Consider the following 24034-nt stretch of genomic DNA (forward strand, 5'->3'; position numbering starts at 1 on the left):
GAGTTTCATTCCAAACAGCTGGTTCATGCTTAATAGAACACCCTGCATGACGGCAACAGGGTGCCAAAGCAGTGGTTCCAAAGTGACATTTCAGAAATAACATCAGCACTCGACCGTGACACAAGCAGAATCTAAGGCCAGTTACAGGAGACAAAGTACACTTGCCACTGGGCCTTCAAGCAAATGGACAGTATAGAAACTGGAGATAACAGATGTTTAAACAAGAAACACTATACCTGAACTTGGTGTAGGTCTTGGTGGTGATGGAGTGTGTGCAGGCTGTGTTGTGGTGACTGGCAAGGGGGTCCCAGGTTTGGGGGTTGATGGAGCCACTGCAAGAGAGAATTAGAGAAGGTGTGCATCAGCACGGGAGTTTTGTTCCAGGCAGCTGCTCCACCCTGCCCAAACACCCCAACACCATGACAAGAGAAGCCCACAGAAGCAATCACACAGCAAGTCTTCTGAAAGACTTGCACCACTCGAGTGCTCTCCCACCAGCATAGCTGGGTGGTAAACAAGATGCACAGTCCCTTTACTACAGACTTTCCACCAACCCCTGGCCACGGGCCTCAATGAAAGCAAACAGTAGTGTTGCCTCAGGCAGTAGGAGATTGGCCCAGATCATGATAGTACCTGAGCTCGGAGTGGATGTTGACGTGTGTGGATGTTGCGTTGTGGTGACTGGCAAGGGGGTCCTAGGTGTTGATGGAGCCACTGCAAGAGAGAATTAGAGGAGATGTGCATCAACATGAGAGGTTAGTTCCAGGCAGCTGGTCAACTGCGCCCAAACACCCCAACACCATGATGAGAGAAGCCCACAGCTGCAATCACAGTGAGTCTTCTGAAAAACTTGCACCTCACGAGTGTTCTCCCACCAGCGTAGCTGGGGTGTAAACAAAGAGCACAGCCCCTTTACTAGAGCCTTTCCACCATCCCCTAGCTATTGGCCTCAATGAAAGCAAACGGTACAGTTGCCACCGGCAGTAGATGCTGGACATGGAACATGATAGTACCTGAGCTCGGAGTGAGCGTTGATGTGTGTGGAGGTTGCGTTGTGGTGACTGGCAAGGGGGTCCCAGGTTTGGGGGTTGATGGAGCCACTGCAAGAGAAAATTAGAGGAGGTCTACATCAATACAGGAGTTTTGTTCCAGGCAGCTGCTCCACCCTGCCCAAACACCCCAACACCATGACAAGAGAAGCCCACAGCTGCAATCACACAGTGAGTCTTCTGAAAAACTTGCACCTCTCAAGTTCTCTCCACCTGCATAGCTGGGTGGTAAACAAGATGCACAGTCCCTTTACTACAGACTTTCCACCAACCCCTGGCCACTGGCCGCAAAGAAAGCAAATGTTAGAGTTGCCACAGGCAGTGGGAGTAGGGCCAAGAATGTGACAGTACCTGAGCTTGGTGTGGGAGTTGACGTGTGTGGAGGCTGTGTTGTGGTGACTGGCAAGGGGGTCCCAGGTTTGGGGGTTGATGGAGCCACTGCAAGAGAGAATTAGAGGAGATGTGCATCAGCACGGGAGTTTTGTTCCAGGCTGCTGCTCCACCCTGCCCAAACACCCCAACACCAGGACAAGAGAAGCCCACAGCTGCAATCACACAGTGAGTCTTCTGAAAAACTTGCACCTCTCGAGTGCTCTCCACCTGCATAGCTGGGTGGTAAACAAGAAGCACATCCACTTTACCATACTTTTTCCATCAGCCCCTGGCTATTGGCCTCAATGAAAGCAAACAGTAGTGTTGCCTCAGGCAGTAGGAGATTGGCCCAGATCATGACACTACCTGAGCTCGGAGTGGATGTTGACGTGTGTGGATGTTGCGTTGTGGTGACTGGCAAGGGGGTCCTAGGTGTTGATGGAGCCACTGCAAGAGAGAATTAGAGGAGATGTGCATCAACATGAGAGGTTAGTTCCAGGCAGCTGGTCAACTGCGCCCAAACACCCCAACACCATGATGAGAGAAGCCCACAGCTGCAATCACAGTGAGTCTTCTGAAAAACTTGCACCTCACGAGTGTTCTCCCACCAGCGTAGCTGGGGTGTAAACAAAGAGCACAGCCCCTTTACTAGAGCCTTTCCACCATCCCCTAGCTATTGGCCTCAATGAAAGCAAACGGTACAGTTGCCACCGGCAGTAGATGCTGGACATGGAACATGATAGTACCTGAGCTCGGAGTGAGCGTTGATGTGTGTGGAGGTTGCGTTGTGGTGACTGGCAAGGGGGTCCCAGGTTTGGGGGTTGATGGAGCCACTGCAAGAGAAAATTAGAGGAGGTCTACATCAATACAGGAGTTTTGTTCCAGGCAGCTGCTCCACCCTGCCCAAACACCCCAACACCATGACAAGAGAAGCCCACAGCTGCAATCACACAGTGAGTCTTCTGAAAAACTTGCACCTCTCAAGTTCTCTCCACCTGCATAGCTGGGTGGTAAACAAGATGCACAGTCCCTTTACTACAGACTTTCCACCAACCCCTGGCCACTGGCCGCAAAGAAAGCAAATGTTAGAGTTGCCACAGGCAGTGGGAGTAGGGCCAAGAATGTGACAGTACCTGAGCTTGGTGTGGGAGTTGACGTGTGTGGAGGCTGTGTTGTGGTGACTGGCAAGGAGGTCCCAGGTTTGGGGGTTGATGGAGCCACTGCAAGAGAGAATTAGAGGAGATGTGCATCAGCACGGGAGTTTTGTTCCAGGCTGCTGCTCCACCCTGCCCAAACACCCCAACACCAGGACAAGAGAAGCCCACAGCTGCAATCACACAGTGAGTCTTCTGAAAAACTTGCACCTCTCGAGTGCTCTCCACCTGCATAGCTGGGTGGTAAACAAGAAGCACATCCACTTTACCATACTTTTTCCATCAGCCCCTGGCTATTGGCCTCAATGAAAGCAAACAGTAGTGTTGCCTCAGGCAGTAGGAGATTGGCCCAGATCATGACACTACCTGAGCTCGGAGTGGATGTTGACGTTTGTGGATGTTGCGTTGTGGTGACTGGCAAGGGGGTCCTAGGTGTTGATGGAGCCACTGCAAGAGAGAATTAGAGGAGATGTGCATCAACATGAGAGGTTAGTTCCAGGCAGCTGGTCAACTGCGCCCAAACACCCCAACACCATGATGAGAGAAGCCCACAGCTGCAATCACAGTGAGTCTTCTGAAAAACTTGCACCTCACGAGTGTTCTCCCACCAGCATAGCTGGGGTGTAAACAAAGAGCACAGCCCCTTTACTAGAGCCTTTCCACCATCCCCTAGCTATTGGCCTCAATGAAAGCAAACGGTACAGTTGCCACCGGCAGTAGATGCTGGACATGGAACATGATAGTACCTGAGCTCGGAGTGAGCGTTGATGTGTGTGGAGGTTGCGTTGTGGTGACTGGCAAGGGGGTCCCAGGTTTGGGGGTTGATGGAGCCACTGCAAGAGAAAATTAGAGGAGGTCTACATCAATACAGGAGTTTTGTTCCAGGCAGCTGCTCCACCCTGCCCAAACACCCCAACACCATGACAAGAGAAGCCCACAGCTGCAATCACACAGTGAGTCTTCTGAAAAACTTGCACCTCTCAAGTTCTCTCCACCTGCATAGCTGGGTGGTAAACAAGATGCACAGTCCCTTTACTACAGACTTTCCACCAACCCCTGGCCACTGGCCGCAAAGAAAGCAAATGTTAGAGTTGCCACAGGCAGTGGGAGTAGGGCCAAGAATGTGACAGTACCTGAGCTTGGTGTGGGAGTTGACGTGTGTGGAGGCTGTGTTGTGGTGACTGGCAAGGGGGTCCCAGGTTTGGGGGTTGATGGAGCCACTGCAAGAGAGAATTAGAGGAGATGTGCATCAGCACGGGAGTTTTGTTCCAGGCTGCTGCTCCACCCTGCCCAAACACCCCAACACCAGGACAAGACAAGCCTACAGCTGCAATCACACAGTGGCTTTTCGGAAAAACTCACACCTCTCGAGTGCTCTCCCACCAGCATAGCTGGGTGGTAAAAAGAAGCACAGCCCCTTTACTACAGTTTTTCTAGCCCCTGTTTATGGACCTCAAAGGAAGCAAACAGTAGTGTTGCCTCAGGCAGTAGGAGATTGGCACAGGTGACAGTTCCTGAGCTCCTTGCTAGTCTTTTTCTTGCTGGCCATGATCTTTTCCTAGTGTCCCATATGGCATGCCTGCATCCCTGGTATGCTTTAGAACGGCCTACCAAGTTAAGTACTCTAGCCCCGTGCTTACCACAGCTTGTAGAAAAGATGAACAGGGGACAACCATACCTGTGTTTCCTCCAGGTTTTGTTGTCCGGGGAGGCTGTGTAGTAATATCTGGCAAGGTAGTAGGACCTGTTGGATGTAGAACAAGATGGAGGTATAGAAGCTGCTTTTCAGAATGAGGATTTCTTTCAGGCAGCTCCTCCACCCTTCCCAATTATACAAACACTATGGAAAACTGTGTGTACGGCAAGAATGACTTTGTATCACTGTCAAAAAGAGTCTCCCCACAAGAAGGTACTTCCATTCAAGTCAGACCCAGTGCACTGTGCAGTTAGGCACCTTTGCCACCTCCTCTCCACAGCCCACCCTGCCCAGAGCGCTGCAGCCCCATGACTCGTCTGCTCCACTCACCTGAGCCTGGCGAGGGTGTTGGTGTCCCAGGCGCTGATGTGCTGGGGACAGGCGTTGTAGTCAAATCGCCTACGAGAGACACAATGGCACATGCAAATCAATCCCCTTGACCAGATCCTCTTCACGGCAGAAACTACATTGACTGCCCCGACAAGCAAGCTGCCCTTTCCCAAGCCGGGTGATGAGGTACCTGGGCAGTATCCTTTTTCAATGGACAGGTCATCCAGTGCCACGTCGCTGCGGAAATCTTCCCCCCATTGTCCCTCGAGGACAATCTAAGGGAAGGGATGGTTTCCAGCATTAGCTCCAGCCACAAACATTGTGTGCCATTTCAAAGCACACTCTGTCTCAGATGGCAGTTAGAGCCTCTGCCCTTACCTGCATGTTTCCTGTGCTGTGCACCGTGACCTCTCCCAAGTGCCATCTGTCCCCGTGGTTCCCAGTTCTTTCCCAAACCAGCACTTGTTCTTTGTCCTTCGTCACGGACACCCGCAGGGCCATTTCTTCAGCCACCCCGTACATGTGGTACCAGAAGCGGAAGCAGTGCGGTCCCGTTGAATTGCACACCGGACTGACCAGCTGAGACACCAAGTACTTGTAATAGTCGCTCCCATGCAGGTAGATGTAGTAGCCGTCTGAAACAAAGTGCCAGCCACACTGTCGCACACCATCAAATCTAGACAAAGCACCCAGGGACAACCCAGGCACAGTCGTGGGAGCACCTCCTGCTGCAGTTCAAGGCAGGCAAAAGGAGGGAAGAGCAAAGAGAGCTCCTTCACTAGCCACAACCGCCCAGCCCCAAGTCTACCTACAAACCGTGCTCCCAGAGGACATGCCAGCTCTATGGTTTGAGCAGGGCAATGGCATCACCTCCGAAGCACCGCCATCACCCTAGCATGGCTCTGCAGCTTTGGGGCCCACTCATCGTTGGCTTCTGGAGAAGCCAGTGTCTCCTAGAAGAGACCCGTTCCTGTTCCCCCAAGACAGTCTGCCATCAAGCTTTGCATTACTTTTCCCCTTGCACGACAGAACCTTGCCTGTCCTGGCAGTACCACAGACTGATTCCACGCCTGAAAAGCTTCCTAAAGGAAGGCTCTGGCCCTGGGGGAGACTGCTACAAACGGCTCTGGATCAAACCCAGGATACATTCGGCCTGTATTTGCTGTTGGAAAACGTTTGTTGCCATCTTCCTAAGGACACCCCTCGGCCTGAATGACCGCCACAAGCTGGCTGCTGCTCCTACCTCCTGTCGTGTGGTCGAAGGAAGGGCCGGTATCTGGCGATGGTGTTGGCCCCTTGTGTCTTATCCAGTCGATGCTGCTGGACTCCTCCTGGACCCACTCACAGAAGTCGACGTCAAATGTGCAGGAGAAATTGCAGGCTGTTGGGGGAGCTGGATACGGTGCAGAAAGGAAAGCAGAGTTTCTAAAGTAAGGGTGGGGCCACCTTTTCCCAGTGTCCTGCAGGGCACACCTACACCCCTGGCGTGCTCATGGCCAGGTGAGGATGGCCACCCAAGTGCAAGTAGGCAGCATCCTGGTGTAGTAGAGAGCAACCCGAGGACAGACAGGCTGAGGAGCAAGGCTGCTCCCAAGACATTGTCCCCATCCCGGGCATTCCCCGGTGTTCATTGGTGAAGACTTCTTCCTCTCTCCCTTCTCTGGGTTCCCCCTTCTTCTCTCCACCTCTACAGGTGGTACCTTGCTATGCCTCCCAGAAGGTCAGGGGCTCTGTCTTGGGCTGGATACTATCAATGATTTCCTACAACTTCAGGGCCATTCTGACTCATCTGTGAAGCAGCACTTCAAGTAAGAGAGGGACAGTCATCAGTAAGGTCTTAGTCATCTTTGATGGGCAGTGGGATGCCATCTCCCAACATCCCTCAAGCAACGTCTGCCTTTCTAATGCCAAAACGCTGATGACACTACACCCTGGACAGGCCACTTCCGTACTAAGGACGAGCAATGCTGTCAAGAACACAAGAACATTATGGGTAGGACACCTCTGGAAGAGAAGACAAGCCTTCCCGGACTGCAAGTCTGGAAAGTATTGTGCACACCCAGCAGATTTCCTGTGGCAATGAGAGGGTCCAGGATCTTAAACCTTAGCCGCAGGACTTAAGGACAAGGAATGTAAAAGAAAAGAACACCCATTATCTCTGACTTTTCGTTCCCACAGAATCTGTGCGGGAGATCGTCACAGCTCAGTCATGAAAACACACCCAAATGGGACACTCACCACAGACAGTGCCATCACTCCAGTCTCCCAGAGCAACACCTGCCTCAGCACAGGCTGCAGCATAGGCACCCAGGGCATTGCAGAGCTGCTCCGTGCTGCCACCCGTGGCACAATGGTCATAGACACAGCTCTCAAAGTACGTCTCGGGTGGCAGAACTGCGTGGCATGGCTGGAACGGGCCACTGGGTTGCGTGAGGATTGCACACTCCTTGTTAGCTGCCTCCTCCGCAGAGGGGGAGCAGGGCGGAGATGGTTCAGGGGTTGTCTCACACCTGCAAAGCAGACAGACATCAGAGACACAGAAGCAGATGGCTGAGGAACCTGTGACCACACCAGCTTGGCAATAGCACCATGCTCATGCCCTGGCCCACCCTCTCCAAGGTCAGGAGCAGCGAGATGCGGTGTGTGGAGTGGGACACAGGGCCCGGCATGGAGGTCACCGAGGGCCCCAGGGCACAGCGCCTACGGGGAGACAGCACCACGCACCCTGACCGTGTGGTGTGGCCCGGGCACTGCCACTAGCAAGCCAGCCTTGAGGACAAAGGGGAACAGCCACATGTCTGGAATCCAGCTGCAGACAGCACATCCCACGGGTGGATGCAGCACAGAGGTGAGACACAAGGGCCACGGGCCTGCTGCTGTGGAGCCTCCATGCGCTCCCTCGCGCTTTCCCGCAACTGCCTCCTGCCCCCCGCCCCTTGCCTGCCGCTACCAACCCTCCCTCCTCGGGCCGCTCACAGCTCCCCTCTCTCATGCTCCCCTTTGCTCGTCATCTACGCGACACAACAAGGACTCACGGCCACTCGTCATCCGGCACCCTCCAGCTGTCTCCAAAGTCATTGATGTGAGGCACGACGACGCCATCGGGTCGTGTGAAGTCGTCCTCTTGTCTCCCGGTGTATGTTCCACACAGCCCACACAGCTTGCCCCAGTGCTTCTCGGACACCCTCACAAGGAGCTCATGGTCCCCGTTGAACTGCACCTGCAGGCCCAGCTTGGTAGAGACTTGCACGTAGGAGCCACTCAGGGAAACGTTCACACCTGGGGCTGGAGAAGCAGGCAGGGAGGCCAGAGCACCGTTGATCTGAACAGGGAGGAGAGCGGGAGACACAAGCATAAAGACGGGCCCTCCGCTGGTGGTGCCAGGGCCCACCGAGTCACAAGCGCTGATGGCATGAGAAACCGCGCCCAGCCCTACGAGAACAGCAGCTACCCCACGGACAGCACACAGAAAGCTCGGGACAGCAGGCAGAAACTCTGTTGCTGCGCCAGCAGTCCTATCTGCCCCACTCAGAGACTCGCTGTGCTCTCGTGTGAGCACGCCAGCAGGTTCAGGCAACATCAAGCTCTTCTGGGGGAACCGTGCTACTAATGGTACTTTGGATATCTGTGTTCCCAGGCCTAAAAGTGAGGGGCGCTTACGTAGACTTCCTTGTTCTTGCGCAGTGCAATGTGGAGGCCTTCCACGGACAGTGCCACCGAGTTCAGAGCCGTCCAGCTCTTGCTGCCCCGATGTTCGTTGCGCGTGGTGACGCTGAAGCCGAGGGAGGAGTTGTCACAGGCCGTCACCACTGTGTAGTTGCAGGAGCCCTGGAAGTGGTGAAGCTTCCCATCGAAGGTGCTGTAATGCGGGTCGCCGTAGATGTGGCAGAGAGCTGTGCTGGCCGGGTAACAGCCCCGCTGGCCGTCCTGGATCTTGCAGACCTCCTCCTCACCACAGGACAACACAGAGCAAACCATCTGGCCGTTGGCTTCACATCGGCACTGTCTCGTGCAGTTCTCGTTCACAAAGTGCTCTCCTTCCTGCAGGCAGAGAAACCCGGAGCCCCATCACGTCAGGCAGGGAAGTAGAGGCAAAGCAGTGCCTCGGGAGGGGAGCGAGCCACAACAGGGTTTTCACTCACGCTGTAGTAGTTGCCCTCAAAGAGGCAGCCACAGTTGGCCTCGGGCACGCAGGTGTCTCCGCTGAGGAGGAAGCCAGAGGTGCACGCGCAGCCCTCCATGCAGGGCTTGGAGCAGTTCTGCGGGGCTTGTCGGTCAACGCAGGTGGCAGGACAGCCAGTCATGCAAGGGTCATAGTAGCTGTTGGCAGGGCACCGCAGGGCTGCAACGGGAAGGGGACAGTTAGGACCTGCAAAGCCCGCCAGTAAGGGGCTACCTTCTGGGAAGGGGAAGACCAACGAATCGTTGATCGGTGCTTTGCCAGAGGAACTGGGCACAGGGAGAGGCCCGCTTTCCTCTGCAAATCCAAGGCAGGTACTCACGGCAGAAGGTGGCATTCCTCCAGGGGAGAAGAGTCACGCCGGCTGCCTGGCACGCATCAGCATAGGCCTCCAGGGCACCACACAGGACCTCCTGGCTGCCACTCAGGGCACAAAGGTCATAGGAGCAGGTCTCAAAGTAGCTCTGGGGGTTGATCACGGCATGGCAGCTCTCAAAAGAGCCTGGTCCGGCAGTCAGTATGCCACAGAACTGCTCCGATTGGTAGAGCTTCTCCTCTTCTGCACTGCAGGGTTCCGGGGGGACGGGCACACCGCAAGACGGGTCACCGTCCGGCACCTTCCAGCTCTCCCCCAGCGCATTGGAGTCTGCGGCTTGCTGCCCGTCGGGCATCATGTAATCGTCCTCTCGCCGGCTGTTGAAGTTCCCGCACATGCCGCAGGTCAGGTTGGAGTAGGTGGTGGGCACCCTCACCTCCACCGAGTGGTCGGCGTCGTAGGACACTCTGAGGTTGAAGTCCGTCTCCAGGACGATGTAGCGGCCGCTTGTGCTCACTCTGATGGCACCTCCTGCTGCACTCACCGGCAAGGTCCGGCGCACATCGTTCACCTAGGGCAGACGCACCGCAATGGACCGTGGTCTCTCTGGGGCACTCAGCCCCACGGGACCACGAGCCCCACTCGCACAGACACCCCTGCAGCTTGCCCGGCCATATGTCTGCTGCACTCTGCGGACCCCTCTTCCCTAGTACATGCAAGAACCTACCAAGAAAAGCCAGCCCTGCCTTGCAGACCCACCGTGCTTGTGCCAGCCCAGCTCCTTACCAGCACTTGGCTCCTCTCCTGCTTGACTATTGCAATGCGCTCTCCGTACACCTCGACCAGGACTTCGCGCACGTAGGACACGTGGGGGTTGCCACGATGCTCGTTCTTTGCCTCAACATTGAAGTAGGGCACGGAGCTGTTGGAGCACACTTTGGCCAGCGTGTAGGTGCAGTTCCCCATGAAGTCGTGCGTCACCTTGTCAAAGGTAACGTAGTGAGGGTCACCGTGGACGTGGCAGATGCCGTAGGAGTGTTCGAGGCACTCGGGTTTCCCATTCTGCACACCACAGTACTGGCCCGCAGGGCATGAGGCGCTGGAGCACTGGACTTTGCCTCCCCGTGCGGGACACATGCACTTTGTGGAGCAGGTGTTGTCCGTCCAGAACTCCGAGCCCACCGGGTAGTGCTGCCCATTGTGCCAGCACCCGCACTGCTGGCTGGGCACACATCGGTCGTTGTAGAGCAGGTACCCGCTGTCGCACACACAACCCTCCACGCACGGCAGGCTGCAGGTGACGGGAGCCATAGGGTCAACACAGGTCGCAGGGCAGGCTGCAGCACAGGGCTCGTAGTGACTGTTGGCTGGACAGGTGATGGCTGCCAAGGCAAAAGGAGTAGCAGTGAAACCATCGGTAACCCTACACTCAGAATGCCCTCAAAGTAGCCAGGCTCCACCACATGTTTTGGCAACTGTCATCATCACCCCGCTCCCACCAGCTGCTCCCACGTGATGCCTTCTGCAGGGAAAGGACCACTAGGGGGATCTGACAGACAAAGGGTGCTCCCTGCCACGGTGGCTAGCCGGCCCAGGGAAACGGGGTGCTTCCCTGCTTCTGACTTACGGCAGAATGTTGCGTTCCTCCACGCAGGGAGCTTGACACCAAGCGCCTGGCAGGCATCCGCATAGGCCTGCAAGCTGTTGCACAGGGCCTCGCCATCCAGCCCCAGCTCACACAGGTCGTAAAGGCAGGTGTCAAAGTAACCGCTGGGACTCAGCACAGCGTGGCACACCTGAAACGGGCTGCTGCTGTCAGTGAGGAGTCCGCAGAAGCGGCTGCTGGCAATGACTTGCTTGTCGGCCTCACTACAGGCTGGCGGGGCGGGCTGTCCGGCTGAGCAGCTGTGGAAAGGCAGGGAGAAGGGCCCCGGGGTTATCTGTGGGCTTCTCCTGGTGCCTCCCCCTCCCCTTGCCCGACGCGTCCCCAGGCCTACGCGGGGGCCACACGCACCTGCTGTCGTTGGACACCTGCCAGCTGTTACCCAGGCTGGTGGAGTCTGGCTCCAGCACCCCGTCCGGGTTCAGGAAATCGTCTGCTGCCATCCCGTTGTAGTTCCCACACATGCCACAAACCTTCTGCCCAAAGGTGCTCGGAAGCGTCACCTCCACCAGATGGTTCCCATCAAACTTCACTCTCAAGCCAAAGTCTGTCGCGACCACAGTGTAGAACCCGCTGGACGAGACCTGCACGCCTGCCGATGGGGTGCAGGGCAGCACCTCTGCCACTCCGTTGACCTGCAAGGACAGAAACCAAGAGAGAGTTGGAGCAACCCGTTTGCAACGTTCTCTGTCCTGACACAGCCCCGACGTTGCTCCCCCCTGCGCTTACCGTCACCACGCCGCCCTTCCCCAGCCTTATGCGCTGGCCATACACATCGATGTCCACGTACTGGACGTAGGACACGCGAGTGTTGCCTCCCCTGTGCTCATTGGCCGCTTCCACGTTGAAGTAGGGCAGCGAGCTGTTGCTCTCACACAGCTTGGACAGGGTGTAGGTGCAGGTGCCCATGAAGTGGTGTATTTGGTTGTCAAACGTGTGGTAGTGAGGGTCTCCTTCCACCACACAGGTCCCTGGCAGAGGAAGGACCAGAGGAAACGTTCAGTGATGCACCTCCTGCCACCTCCTCTCCACAGCCCACCCTGCCCAGAGCGCTGCAGCCCCATGACTCGTCTGCTCCACTCACCTGAGCCTGGCGAGGGTGTTGGTGTCCCAGGCGCTGATGTGCTGGGGACAGGCGTTGTAGTCAAATCGCCTACGAGAGACACAATGGCACATGCAAATCAATCCCCTTGACCAGATCCTCTTCACGGCAGAAACTACATTGACTGCCCCGACAAGCAAGCTGCCCTTTCCCAAGCCGGGTGATGAGGTACCTGGGCAGTATCCTTTTTCAATGGACAGGTCATCCAGTGCCACGTCGCTGCGGAAATCTTCCCCCCATTGTCCCTCGAGGACAATCTAAGGGAAGGGATGGTTTCCAGCATTAGCTCCAGCCACAAACATTGTGTGCCATTTCAAAGCACACTCTGTCTCAGATGGCAGTTAGAGCCTCTGCCCTTACCTGCATGTTTCCTGTGCTGTGCACCGTGACCTCTCCCAAGTGCCATCTGTCCCCGTGGTTCCCAGTTCTTTCCCAAACCAGCACTTGTTCTTTGTCCTTCGTCACGGACACCCGCAGGGCCATTTCTTCAGCCACCCCGTACATGTGGTACCAGAAGCGGAAGCAGTGCGGTCCCGTTGAATTGCACACCGGACTGACCAGCTGAGACACCAAGTACTTGTAATAGTCGCTCCCATGCAGGTAGATGTAGTAGCCGTCTGAAACAAAGTGCCAGCCACACTGTCGCACACCATCAAATCTAGACAAAGCACCCAGGGACAACCCAGGCACAGTCGTGGGAGCACCTCCTGCTGCAGTTCAAGGCAGGCAAAAGGAGGGAAGAGCAAAGAGAGCTCCTTCACTAGCCACAACCGCCCAGCCCCAAGTCTACCTACAAACCGTGCTCCCAGAGGACATGCCAGCTCTATGGTTTGAGCAGGGCAATGGCATCACCTCCGAAGCACCGCCATCACCCTAGCATGGCTCTGCAGCTTTGGGGCCCACTCATCGTTGGCTTCTGGAGAAGCCAGTGTCTCCTAGAAGAGACCCGTTCCTGTTCCCCCAAGACAGTCTGCCATCAAGCTTTGCATTACTTTTCCCCTTGCACGACAGAACCTTGCCTGTCCTGGCAGTACCACAGACTGATTCCACGCCTGAAAAGCTTTCTAAAGGAAGGCTCTGGCCCTGGGGGAGACTGCTACAAACGGCTCTGGATCAAACCCAGGATACATTCGGCCTGTATTTGCTGTTGGAAAACGTTTGTTGCCATCTTCCTAAGGACACCCCTCGGCCTGAATGACCGCCACAAGCTGGCTGCTGCTCCTACCTCCTGTCGTGTGGTCGAAGGAAGGGCCGGTATCTGGCGATGGTGTTGGCCCCTTGTGTCTTATCCAGTCGATGCTGCTGGACTCCTCCTGGACCCACTCACAGAAGTCGACGTCAAATGTGCAGGAGAAATTGCAGGCTGTTGGGGGAGCTGGATACGGTGCAGAAAGGAAAGCAGAGTTTCTAAAGTAAGGGTGGGGCCACCTTTTCCCAGTGTCCTGCAGGGCACACCTACACCCCTGGCGTGCTCATGGCCAGGTGAGGATGGCCACCCAAGTGCAAGTAGGCAGCATCCTGGTGTAGTAGAGAGCAACCCGAGGACAGACAGGCTGAGGAGCAAGGCTGCTCCCAAGACATTGTCCCCATCCCGGGCATTCCCCGGTGTTCATTGGTGAAGGCTTCTTCCTCTCTCCCTTCTCTGGGTTCCCCCTTCTTCTCTCCACCTCTACAGGTGGTACCTTGCTATGCCTCCCAGAAGGTCAGGGGCTCTGTCTTGGGCTGGATACTATCAATGATTTCCTACAACTTCAGGGCCATTCTGACTCATCTGTGAAGCAGCACTTCAAGTAAGAGAGGGACAGTCATCAGTAAGGTCTTAGTCATCTTTGATGGGCAGTGGGATGCCATCTCCCAACATCCCTCAAGCAACGTCTGCCTTTCTAATGCCAAAACGCTGATGACACTACACCCTGGACAGGCCACTTCCGTACTAAGGACGAGCAATGCTGTCAAGAACACAAGAACATTATGGGTAGGACACCTCTGGAAGAGAAGACAAGCCTTCCCGGACTGCAAGTCTGGAAAGTATTGTGCACACCCAGCAGATTTCCTGTGGCAATGAGAGGGTCCAGGATCTTAAACCTTAGCCGCAGGACTTAAGGACAAGGAATGTAAAAGAAAAGAACACCCATTATCTCTGACTTTTCGTTCCCACAGAATCTGTGCGGGAGATCGTCACAGCTCAGTCATGAAAACACACCCAAATGGGACACTCACCACAGACAGTGCCATCACTCCAGTCTCCCAGAGCAACACCTGCCTCAGCACAGGCTGCAGCATAGGCACCCAGGGCATTGCAGAGCTGCTCCGTGCTGCCACCCGTGGCACAATGGTCATAGACACAGCTCTCAAAGTACGTCTCGGGTGGCAGAACTGCGTGGCATGGCTGGAACGGGCCACTGGGTTGCGTGAGGATTGCACACTCCTTGTTAGCTGCCTCCTCCGCAGAGGGGGAGCAGGGCGGAGATGGTTCAGGGGTTGTCTCACACCTGCAAAGCAGACAGACATCAGAGACACAGAAGCAGATGGCTGAGGAACCTGTGACCACACCAGCTTGGCAATAGCACCATGCTCATGCCCTGGCCCACCCTCTCCAAGGTCAGGAGCAGCGAGATGCGGTGTGTGGAGTGGGACACAGGGCCCGGCATGGAGGTCACCGAGGGCCCCAGGGCACAGCGCCTACGGGGAGACAGCACCACGCACCCTGACCGTGTGGTGTGGCCCGGGCACTGCCACTAGCAAGCCAGCCTTGAGGACAAAGGGGAACAGCCACATGTCTGGAATCCAGCTGCAGACAGCACATCCCACGGGTGGATGCAGCACAGAGGTGAGACACAAGGGCCACGGGCCTGCTGCTGTGGAGCCTCCATGCGCTCCCTCGCGCTTTCCCGCAACTGCCTCCTGCCCCCCGCCCCTTGCCTGCCGCTACCAACCCTCCCTCCTCGGGCCGCTCACAGCTCCCCTCTCTCATGCTCCCCTTTGCTCGTCATCTACGCGACACAACAAGGACTCACGGCCACTCGTCATCCGGCACCCTCCAGCTGTCTCCAAAGTCATTGATGTGAGGCACGACGACGCCATCGGGTCGTGTGAAGTCGTCCTCTTGTCTCCCGGTGTATGTTCCACACAGCCCACACAGCTTGCCCCAGTGCTTCTCGGACACCCTCACAAGGAGCTCATGGTCCCCGTTGAACTGCACCTGCAGGCCCAGCTTGGTAGAGACTTGCACGTAGGAGCCACTCAGGGAAACGTTCACACCTGGGGCTGGAGAAGCAGGCAGGGAGGCCAGAGCACCGTTGATCTGAACAGGGAGGAGAGCGGGAGACACAAGCATAAAGACGGGCCCTCCGCTGGTGGTGCCAGGGCCCACCGAGTCACAAGCGCTGATGGCATGAGAAACCGCGCCCAGCCCTACGAGAACAGCAGCTACCCCACGGACAGCACACAGAAAGCTCGGGACAGCAGGCAGAAACTCTATTGCTGCGCCAGCAGTCCTATCTGCCCCACTCAGAGACTCGCTGTGCTCCCGTGTGAGCACGCCAGCAGGTTCAGGCAACATCAAGCTCTTCTGGGGGAACCGTGCTACTAATGGTACTTTGGATATCTGTGTTCCCAGGCCTAAAAGTGAGGGGCGCTTACGTAGACTTCCTTGTTCTTGCGCAGTGCAATGTGGAGGCCTTCCACGGACAGTGCCACCGAGTTCAGAGCCGTCCAGCTCTTGCTGCCCCGATGTTCGTTGCGCGTGGTGACGCTGAAGCCGAGGGAGGAGTTGTCACAGGCCGTCACCACTGTGTAGTTGCAGGAGCCCTGGAAGTGGTGAAGCTTCCCATCGAAGGTGCTGTAATGCGGGTCGCCGTAGATGTGGCAGAGAGCTGTGCTGGCCGGGTAACAGCCCCGCTGGCCGTCCTGGATCTTGCAGACCTCCTCCTCACCACAGGACAACACAGAGCAAACCATCTGGCCGTTGGCTTCACATCGGCACTGTCTCGTGCAGTTCTCGTTCACAAAGTGCTCTCCTTCCTGCAGGCAGAGAAACCCGGAGCCCCATCACGTCAGGCAGGGAAGTAGAGGCAAAGCAGTGCCTCGGGAGGGGAGCGAGCCACAACAGGGTTTTCACTCACGCTGTAGTAGTTGCCCTCAAAGAGGCAGCCACAGTTGGCCTCGGGCACGCAGGTGTCTCCGCTGAGGAGGAAGCCAGAGGTGCACGCGCAGCCCTCCATGCAGGGCTTGGAGCAGTTCTGCGGGGCTTGTCGGTCAACGCAGGTGGCAGGACAGCCAGTCATGCAAGGGTCATAGTAGCTGTTGGCAGGGCACCGCAGGGCTGCAACGGGAAGGGGACAGTTAGGACCTGCAAAGCCCGCCAGTAAGGGGCTACCTTCTGGGAAGGGGAAGACCAACGAATCGTTGATCGGTGCTTTGCCAGAGGAACTGGGCACAGGGAGAGGCCCGCTTTCCTCTACAAATCCAAGGCAGGTACTCACGGCAGAAGGTGGCATTCCTCCAGGGGAGAAGAGTCATGCCGGCTGCCTGGCACGCATCAGCATAGGCCTCCAGGGCACCACACAGGACCTCCTGGCTGCCACTCAGGGCACAAAGGTCATAGGAGCAGGTCTCAAAGTAGCTCTGGGGGTTGATCACGGCATGGCAGCTCTCAAAAGAGCCTGGTCTGGCAGTCAGTATGCCACAGAACTGCTCCGATTGGTAGAGCTTCTCCTCTTCTGCACTGCAGGGTTCCGGGGGGACGGGCACACCGCAAGACGGGTCACCGTCCGGCACCTTCCAGCTCTCCCCCAGCGCATTGGAGTCTGCGGCTTGCTGCCCGTCGGGCATCATGTAATCGTCCTCTCGCCGGCTGTTGAAGTTCCCGCACATGCCGCAGGTCAGGTTGGAGTAGGTGGTGGGCACCCTCACCTCCACCGAGTGGTCGGCGTCGTAGGACACTCTGAGGTTGAAGTCCGTCTCCAGGACGATGTAGCGGCCGCTTGTGCTCACTCTGATGGCACCTCCTGCTGCACTCACCGGCAAGGTCCGGCGCACATCGTTCACCTAGGGCAGACGCACCGCAATGGACCGTGGTCTCTCTGGGGCACTCAGCCCCACGGGACCACGAGCCCCACTCGCACAGACACCCCTGCAGCTTGCCCGGCCATATGTCTGCTGCACTCTGCGGACCCCTCTTCCCTAGTACATGCAAGAACCTACCAAGAAAAGCCAGCCCTGCCTTGCAGACCCACCGTGCTTGTGCCAGCCCAGCTCCTTACCAGCACTTGGCTCCTCTCCTGCTTGACTATTGCAATGCGCTCTCCGTACACCTTGACCAGGACTTCGCGCACGTAGGACACGTGGGGGTTGCCACGATGCTCGTTCTTTGCCTCAACATTGAAGTAGGGCACGGAGCTGTTGGAGCACACTTTGGCCAGCGTGTAGGTGCAGTTCCCCATGAAGTCGTGCGTCACCTTGTCAAAGGTAACGTAGTGAGGATCACCGTGGACGTGGCAGATGCCGTAGGAGTGTTCGAGGCACTCAGGTTTCCCATTCTGCACACCACAGTACTGGCCCGCAGGGCATGAGGCGCTGGAGCACTGGACTTTGCCTCCCCGTGCGGGACACGTGCACTTTGTGGAGCAGGTGTTGTCCGTCCAGAACTCCGAGCCCACCGGGTAGTGCTGCCCATTGTGCCAGCACCCGCACTGCTGGCTGGGCACACATCGGTCGTTGTAGAGCAGGTACCCGCTGTCGCACACACAACCCTCCACGCACGGCAGGCTGCACTTATAGGGTGCTAATGGGTCAACACAGGTCGCAGGGCAGGCTGCAGCACAGGGCTCGTAGTGACTGTTGGCTGGACAGGTGATGGCTGCCAAGGCAAAAGGAGTAGCAGTGAAACCATCGGTAACCCTACACTCAGAATGCCCTCAAAGTAGCCAGGCTCCACCACATGTTTTGGCAACTGTCATCATCACCCCGCTCCCACCAGCTGCTCCCACGTGATGACTTCTGCAGGGAAAGGACCACTAGGGGGATCTGACAGACAAAGGGTGCTCCCTGCCACGGTGGCTAGCCGGCCCAGGGAAACGGGGTGCTTCCCTGCTTCTGACTTACGGCAGAATGTTGCGTTCCTCCACGCAGGGAGCTTGACACCAAGCGCCTGGCAGGCATCCGCATAGGCCTGCAGGCTGTTGCACAGGGCCTCGCCATCCAGCCCCAGCTCACACAGGTCGTAAAGGCAGGTGTCGAAGTAACCGCTGGGACTCAGCACAGCGTGGCACACCTGAAACGGGCTGCTGCTGTCAGTGAGGAGTCCGCAGAAGCGGCTGCTGGCAATGACTTGCTTGTCGGCCTCACTACAGGCTGGCGGGGCGGGCTGTCCGGCTGAGCAGCTGTGGAAAGGCAGGGAGAAGGGCCCCGGGGTTATCTGTGGGCTTCTCCTGGTGCCTCCCCCTCCCCTTGCCCGACGCGTCCCCAGGCCTACGCGGGGGCCACACGCACCTGCTGTCGTTGGACACCTGCCAGCTGTTACCCAGGCTGGTGGAGTCTGGCTCCAGCACCCCGTCCGGGTTCAGGAAATCGTCTGCTGCCATCCCGTTGTAGTTCCCACACATGCCACAAACCTTCTGCCCAAAGGTGCTCGGAAGCGTCACCTCCACCAGATGGTTCCCATCAAACTTCACTCTCAAGCCAAAGTCTGTCGCGACCACAGTGTAGAACCCGCTGGACGAGACCTGCACGCCTGCCGATGGGGTGCAGGGCAGCACCTCTGCCACTCCGTTGACCTGCAAGGACAGAAACCAAGAGAGAGTTGGAGCAACCCGTTTGCAACGTTCTCTGTCCTGACACAGCCCCGACGTTGCTCCCCCCTGCGCTTACCGTCACCACGCCGCCCTTCCCCAGCCTTATGCGCTGGCCATACACATCGACGTCCACGTACTGGACGTAGGACACGCGAGTGTTGCCTCCCCTGTGCTCATTGGCCGCTTCCACGTTGAAGTAGGGCAGCGAGCTGTTGCTCTCACACAGCTTGGACAGGGTGTAGGTGCAGGTGCCCATGAAGTGGTGTATTTGGTTGTCAAACGTGTGGTAGTGAGGGTCTCCTTCCACCACACAGGTCCCTGACAGAGGAAGGACCAGAGGAAACGTTCAGTGATGCACCTCCTGCCACCTCCTCTCCACAGCCCACCCTGCCCAGAACGCTGCAGCCCCTTAACTCGTCTATGCTGTTCTCCGGGAGACAGAGCTAGTGGAAATCTGTGTCAACACTGGACTTTTTGTTACAGTGCCACTCCATATCACTTATACCCCTCAATGCTTCAGGCACTGGTGCCCAGAGCAGTGATCCCACCGTAACAGCTTAGAAAGGGTCCAAGTAGTCAATGTCTGTTACCACAGCAATTGAGTGGCACAAAGAAAGTAACAGCCCCTCCAACGCAAATGCTCCGTTTGTCCTCTAACAGTAGTGAAGACAACTGAAGCAGCTAATAACAACTGCAAAAAAGGGGGTGGAAGGCTCCGATACCTGAGCTTGGCCCAGGTGTGGTTGGTGGCAGTGTGTGTGTAGGCTGTGTTGTGCTGTCTGGCAACGGAGTCGAGGCTGTTGGAGGCAGCGGGCCTACGGATAGGCAGAAGAGGTCTGTGTCAACATGGGAATTTTGTTCCAGGCAGCTGGTCCACCCTGCCCAAACACCCCAACGCCATGACAAGAGAAGCCCAGGGAAGAAAGCACACAGGGATCACTCCTCAAAAAGAGGCACACTACTCCCAGGCTGTGCCACCAGCGTAGCTGGGTGATAAAAGGAGAAGCATAGCCCCTTCCCTACAGCCCCTCTGTCCTTCAAACGGGGGCTTTAAAGGAAAGGACCTGAACAGTTGCCACGAGCAGAAGGTGGGCATGGGACAGGACAGAACCTGAGCACCATGTGGGTCTTGCTGGTGATGGCTACCGTGTTTGCCCAGTGTCCCACACGGCACACCTACATCCCTGGTATGCTCATGGCCAGGTGAGGAGGCCAACCAAGTGAAGGTACTTCAGCCCAGCGCTTACCACAGCCAGTAAAAAAACATGGACAAGAATTAAACATACCTGTGCTTGTCCCAGGTGATGTTGTGTGGGGAGGCTGCGTTGTGGTACCTGGCAAGGGGGTCGAGGTTGGAGGAACTGTTGGACCTACAATGAGAAAGAGGTATAGAAGCTGTGTTTCATAATGGTGATTTCTTCCATGCAGTTATTCCACCCTTCCCAGACAACGAAATACCATGGCAAAAGGAGTGAAGGTCAAGAATGCCACAGTATCCCTGTCACAAGGAGTCTCGCTAAACAAAGTTAGATGCATCCCAGCATGACCAGTATACTGTCCCAACAACATCTGGTGATACACAGAGCAACCCGTGCCGCCCTATTCCTTGAACCCGCACCCCAAACGAGATCAACGGGACACTCACCACAGACAGTGCCATCACTCCAGTCTCCCAGAGCAACACCTGCCTCAGCACAGGCTGCAGCATAGGCACCCAGGGCATTGCAGAGCTGCTCCGTGCTGCCACCCGTGGCACAATGGTCATAGACACAGCTCTCAAAGTACGTCTCGGGTGGCAGAACTGCGTGGCATGGCTGGAACGGGCCACTGGGTTGCGTGAGGATTGCACACTCCTTGTTAGCTGCCTCCTCCGCAGAGGGGGAGCAGGGCGGAGATGGTTCAGGGGTTGTCTCACACCTGCAAAGCAGACAGACATCAGAGACACAGAAGCAGATGGCTGAGGAACCTGTGACCACACCAGCTTGGCAATAGCACCATGCTCATGCCCTGGCCCACCCTCTCCAAGGTCAGGAGCAGCGAGATGCGGTGTGTGGAGTGGGACACAGGGCCCGGCATGGAGGTCACCGAGGGCCCCAGGGCACAGCGCCTACGGGGAGACAGCACCACGCACCCTGACCGTGTGGTGTGGCCCGGGCACTGCCACTAGCAAGCCAGCCTTGAGGACAAAGGGGAACAGCCACATGTCTGGAATCCAGCTGCAGACAGCACATCCCACGGGTGGATGCAGCACAGAGGTGAGACACAAGGGCCACGGGCCTGCTGCTGTGGAGCCTCCATGCGCTCCCTCGCGCTTTCCCGCAACTGCCTCCTGCCCCCCGCCCCTTGCCTGCCGCTACCAACCCTCCCTCCTCGGGCCGCTCACAGCTCCCCTCTCTCATGCTCCCCTTTGCTCGTCATCTACGCGACACAACAAGGACTCACGGCCACTCGTCATCCGGCACCCTCCAGCTGTCTCCAAAGTCATTGATGTGAGGCACGACGACGCCATCGGGTCGTGTGAAGTCGTCCTCTTGTCTCCCGGTGTATGTTCCACACAGCCCACACAGCTTGCCCCAGTGCTTCTCGGACACCCTCACAAGGAGCTCATGGTCCCCGTTGAACTGCACCTGCAGGCCCAGCTTGGTAGAGACTTGCACGTAGGAGCCACTCAGGGAAACGTTCACACCTGGGGCTGGAGAAGCAGGCAGGGAGGCCAGAGCACCGTTGATCTGAACAGGGAGGAGAGCGGGAGACACAAGCATAAAGACGGGCCCTCCGCTGGTGGTGCCAGGGCCCACCGAGTCACAAGCGCTGATGGCATGAGAAACCGCGCCCAGCCCTACGAGAACAGCAGCTACCCCACGGACAGCACACAGAAAGCTCGGGACAGCAGGCAGAAACTCTGTTGCTGCGCCAGCAGTCCTATCTGCCCCACTCAGAGACTCGCTGTGCTCTCGTGTGAGCACGCCAGCAGGTTCAGGCAACATCAAGCTCTTCTGGGGGAACCGTGCTACTAATGGTACTTTGGATATCTGTGTTCCCAGGCCTAAAAGTGAGGGGCGCTTACGTAGACTTCCTTGTTCTTGCGCAGTGCAATGTGGAGGCCTTCCACGGACAGTGCCACCGAGTTCAGAGCCGTCCAGCTCTTGCTGCCCCGATGTTCGTTGCGCGTGGTGACGCTGAAGCCGAGGGAGGAGTTGTCACAGGCCGTCACCACTGTGTAGTTGCAGGAGCCCTGGAAGTGGTGAAGCTTCCCATCGAAGGTGCTGTAATGCGGGTCGCCGTAGATGTGGCAGAGAGCTGTGCTGGCCGGGTAACAGCCCCGCTGGCCGTCCTGGATCTTGCAGACCTCCTCCTCACCACAGGACAACACAGAGCAAACCATCTGGCCGTTGGCTTCACATCGGCACTGTCTCGTGCAGTTCTCGTTCACAAAGTGCTCTCCTTCCTGCAGGCAGAGAAACCCGGAGCCCCATCACGTCAGGCAGGGAAGTAGAGGCAAAGCAGTGCCTCGGGAGGGGAGCGAGCCACAACAGGGTTTTCACTCACGCTGTAGTAGTTGCCCTCAAAGAGGCAGCCACAGTTGGCCTCGGGCACGCAGGTGTCTCCGCTGAGGAGGAAGCCAGAGGTGCACGCGCAGCCCTCCATGCAGGGCTTGGAGCAGTTCTGCGGGGCTTGTCGGTCAACGCAGGTGGCAGGACAGCCAGTCATGCAAGGGTCATAGTAGCTGTTGGCAGGGCACCGCAGGGCTGCAACGGGAAGGGGACAGTTAGGACCTGCAAAGCCCGCCAGTAAGGGGCTACCTTCTGGGAAGGGGAAGACCAACGAATCGTTGATCGGTGCTTTGCCAGAGGAACTGGGCACAGGGAGAGGCCCGCTTTCCTCTACAAATCCAAGGCAGGTACTCACGGCAGAAGGTGGCATTCCTCCAGGGGAGAAGAGTCACGCCGGCTGCCTGGCACGCATCAGCATAGGCCTCCAGGGCACCACACAGGACCTCCTGGCTGCCACTCAGGGCACAAAGGTCATAGGAGCAGGTCTCAAAGTAGCTCTGGGGGTTGATCACGGCATGGCAGCTCTCAAAAGAGCCTGGTCCGGCAGTCAGTATGCCACAGAACTGCTCCGATTGGTAGAGCTTCTCCTCTTCTGCACTGCAGGGTTCCGGGGGGACGGGCACACCGCAAGACGGGTCACCGTCCGGCACCTTCCAGCTCTCCCCCAGCGCATTGGAGTCTGCGGCTTGCTGCCCGTCGGGCATCATGTAATCGTCCTCTCGCCGGCTGTTGAAGTTCCCGCACATGCCGCAGGTCAGGTTGGAGTAGGTGGTGGGCACCCTCACCTCCACCGAGTGGTCGGCGTCGTAGGACACTCTGAGGTTGAAGTCCGTCTCCAGGACGATGTAGCGGCCGCTTGTGCTCACTCTGATGGCACCTCCTGCTGCACTCACCGGCAAGGTCCGGCGCACATCGTTCACCTAGGGCAGACGCACCGCAATGGACCGTGGTCTCTCTGGGGCACTCAGCCCCACGGGACCACGAGCCCCACTCGCACAGACACCCCTGCAGCTTGCCCGGCCATATGTCTGCTGCACTCTGCGGACCCCTCTTCCCTAGTACATGCAAGAACCTACCAAGAAAAGCCAGCCCTGCCTTGCAGACCCACCGTGCTTGTGCCAGCCCAGCTCCTTACCAGCACTTGGCTCCTCTCCTGCTTGACTATTGCAATGCGCTCTCCGTACACCTCGACCAGGACTTCGCGCACGTAGGACACGTGGGGGTTGCCACGATGCTCGTTCTTTGCCTCAACATTGAAGTAGGGCACGGAGCTGTTGGAGCACACTTTGGCCAGCGTGTAGGTGCAGTTCCCCATGAAGTCGTGCGTCACCTTGTCAAAGGTAACATAGTGAGGGTCACCGTGGACGTGGCAGATGCCGTAGGAGTGTTCGAGGCACTCGGGTTTCCCATTCTGCACACCACAGTACTGGCCCGCAGGGCATGAGGCGCTGGAGCACTGGACTTTGCCTCCCCGTGCGGGACACGTGCACTTTGTGGAGCAGGTGTTGTCCGTCCAGAACTCCGAGCCCACCGGGTAGTGCTGCCCATTGTGCCAGCACCCGCACTGCTGGCTGGGCACACATCGGTCGTTGTAGAGCAGGTACCCGCTGTCGCACACACAACCCTCCACGCACGGCAGGCTGCAGGTGACGGGAGCCATAGGGTCAACACAGGTCGCAGGGCAGGCTGCAGCACAGGGCTCGTAGTGACTGTTGGCTGGACAGGTGATGGCTGCCAAGGCAAAAGGAGTAGCAGTGAAACCATCGGTAACCCTACACTCAGAATGCCCTCAAAGTAGCCAGGCTCCACCACATGTTTTGGCAA

At 57.3% G+C, this 24034-nt stretch overlaps 1 protein-coding gene across 6 annotated transcripts in view; it reads right to left on the minus strand.

The window, feature by feature from the left end:
• LOC310904545 (IgGFc-binding protein-like) overlaps window positions 1–24034 on the minus strand; it is a 62482-nt gene that overhangs the window by 19905 nt on the left and 18543 nt on the right. For 4 of the 6 annotated variants that reach the window (XM_083849459.1, XM_083849458.1, XM_083849457.1 and 1 more), the window contains 45 exons: window positions 23346–23941; window positions 22566–23130; window positions 22206–22405; window positions 21724–22104; window positions 21099–21385; window positions 20302–20573; window positions 19943–20026; window positions 19379–19471; window positions 18733–18974; window positions 18355–18638; window positions 17968–18245; window positions 17127–17722; window positions 16347–16911; window positions 15987–16186; window positions 15505–15885; window positions 14880–15166; window positions 14083–14354; window positions 13088–13237; window positions 12223–12479; window positions 12035–12119; window positions 11845–11913; window positions 11490–11731; window positions 11112–11395; window positions 10725–11002; window positions 9884–10479; window positions 9104–9668; window positions 8744–8943; window positions 8262–8642; window positions 7637–7923; window positions 6840–7111; window positions 5845–5994; window positions 4980–5236; window positions 4792–4876; window positions 4602–4670; window positions 4254–4319; window positions 3709–3795; window positions 3322–3408; window positions 2942–3022; window positions 2555–2641; window positions 2168–2254; window positions 1788–1868; window positions 1401–1487; window positions 1014–1100; window positions 634–714; window positions 237–332 (listed from right to left, as the gene is read on the minus strand). In XM_083849459.1, the coding sequence (XP_083705585.1) occupies window positions 237–332; window positions 634–714; window positions 1014–1100; window positions 1401–1487; window positions 1788–1868; window positions 2168–2254; window positions 2555–2641; window positions 2942–3022; window positions 3322–3408; window positions 3709–3795; window positions 4254–4319; window positions 4602–4670; window positions 4792–4876; window positions 4980–5236; window positions 5845–5994; window positions 6840–7111; window positions 7637–7923; window positions 8262–8642; window positions 8744–8943; window positions 9104–9668; window positions 9884–10479; window positions 10725–11002; window positions 11112–11395; window positions 11490–11731; window positions 11845–11913; window positions 12035–12119; window positions 12223–12479; window positions 13088–13237; window positions 14083–14354; window positions 14880–15166; window positions 15505–15885; window positions 15987–16186; window positions 16347–16911; window positions 17127–17722; window positions 17968–18245; window positions 18355–18638; window positions 18733–18974; window positions 19379–19471; window positions 19943–20026; window positions 20302–20573; window positions 21099–21385; window positions 21724–22104; window positions 22206–22405; window positions 22566–23130; window positions 23346–23941 (10737 nt within the window). The remainder of the gene's footprint in view (window positions 1–236; window positions 333–633; window positions 715–1013; window positions 1101–1400; window positions 1488–1787; window positions 1869–2167; window positions 2255–2554; window positions 2642–2941; window positions 3023–3321; window positions 3409–3708; window positions 3796–4253; window positions 4320–4601; window positions 4671–4791; window positions 4877–4979; window positions 5237–5844; window positions 5995–6839; window positions 7112–7636; window positions 7924–8261; window positions 8643–8743; window positions 8944–9103; window positions 9669–9883; window positions 10480–10724; window positions 11003–11111; window positions 11396–11489; window positions 11732–11844; window positions 11914–12034; window positions 12120–12222; window positions 12480–13087; window positions 13238–14082; window positions 14355–14879; window positions 15167–15504; window positions 15886–15986; window positions 16187–16346; window positions 16912–17126; window positions 17723–17967; window positions 18246–18354; window positions 18639–18732; window positions 18975–19378; window positions 19472–19942; window positions 20027–20301; window positions 20574–21098; window positions 21386–21723; window positions 22105–22205; window positions 22406–22565; window positions 23131–23345; window positions 23942–24034) is intronic. The other 2 variants (XM_083849460.1, XM_083849461.1) reach the window with 2 other exon arrangements.

This window comes from Anser anser, assembly GCF_964211835.1.
Source record: "Anser anser genome assembly, chromosome: 9".
In the NCBI taxonomy this organism is placed as follows: domain Eukaryota; kingdom Metazoa; phylum Chordata; class Aves; order Anseriformes; family Anatidae; genus Anser; species Anser anser.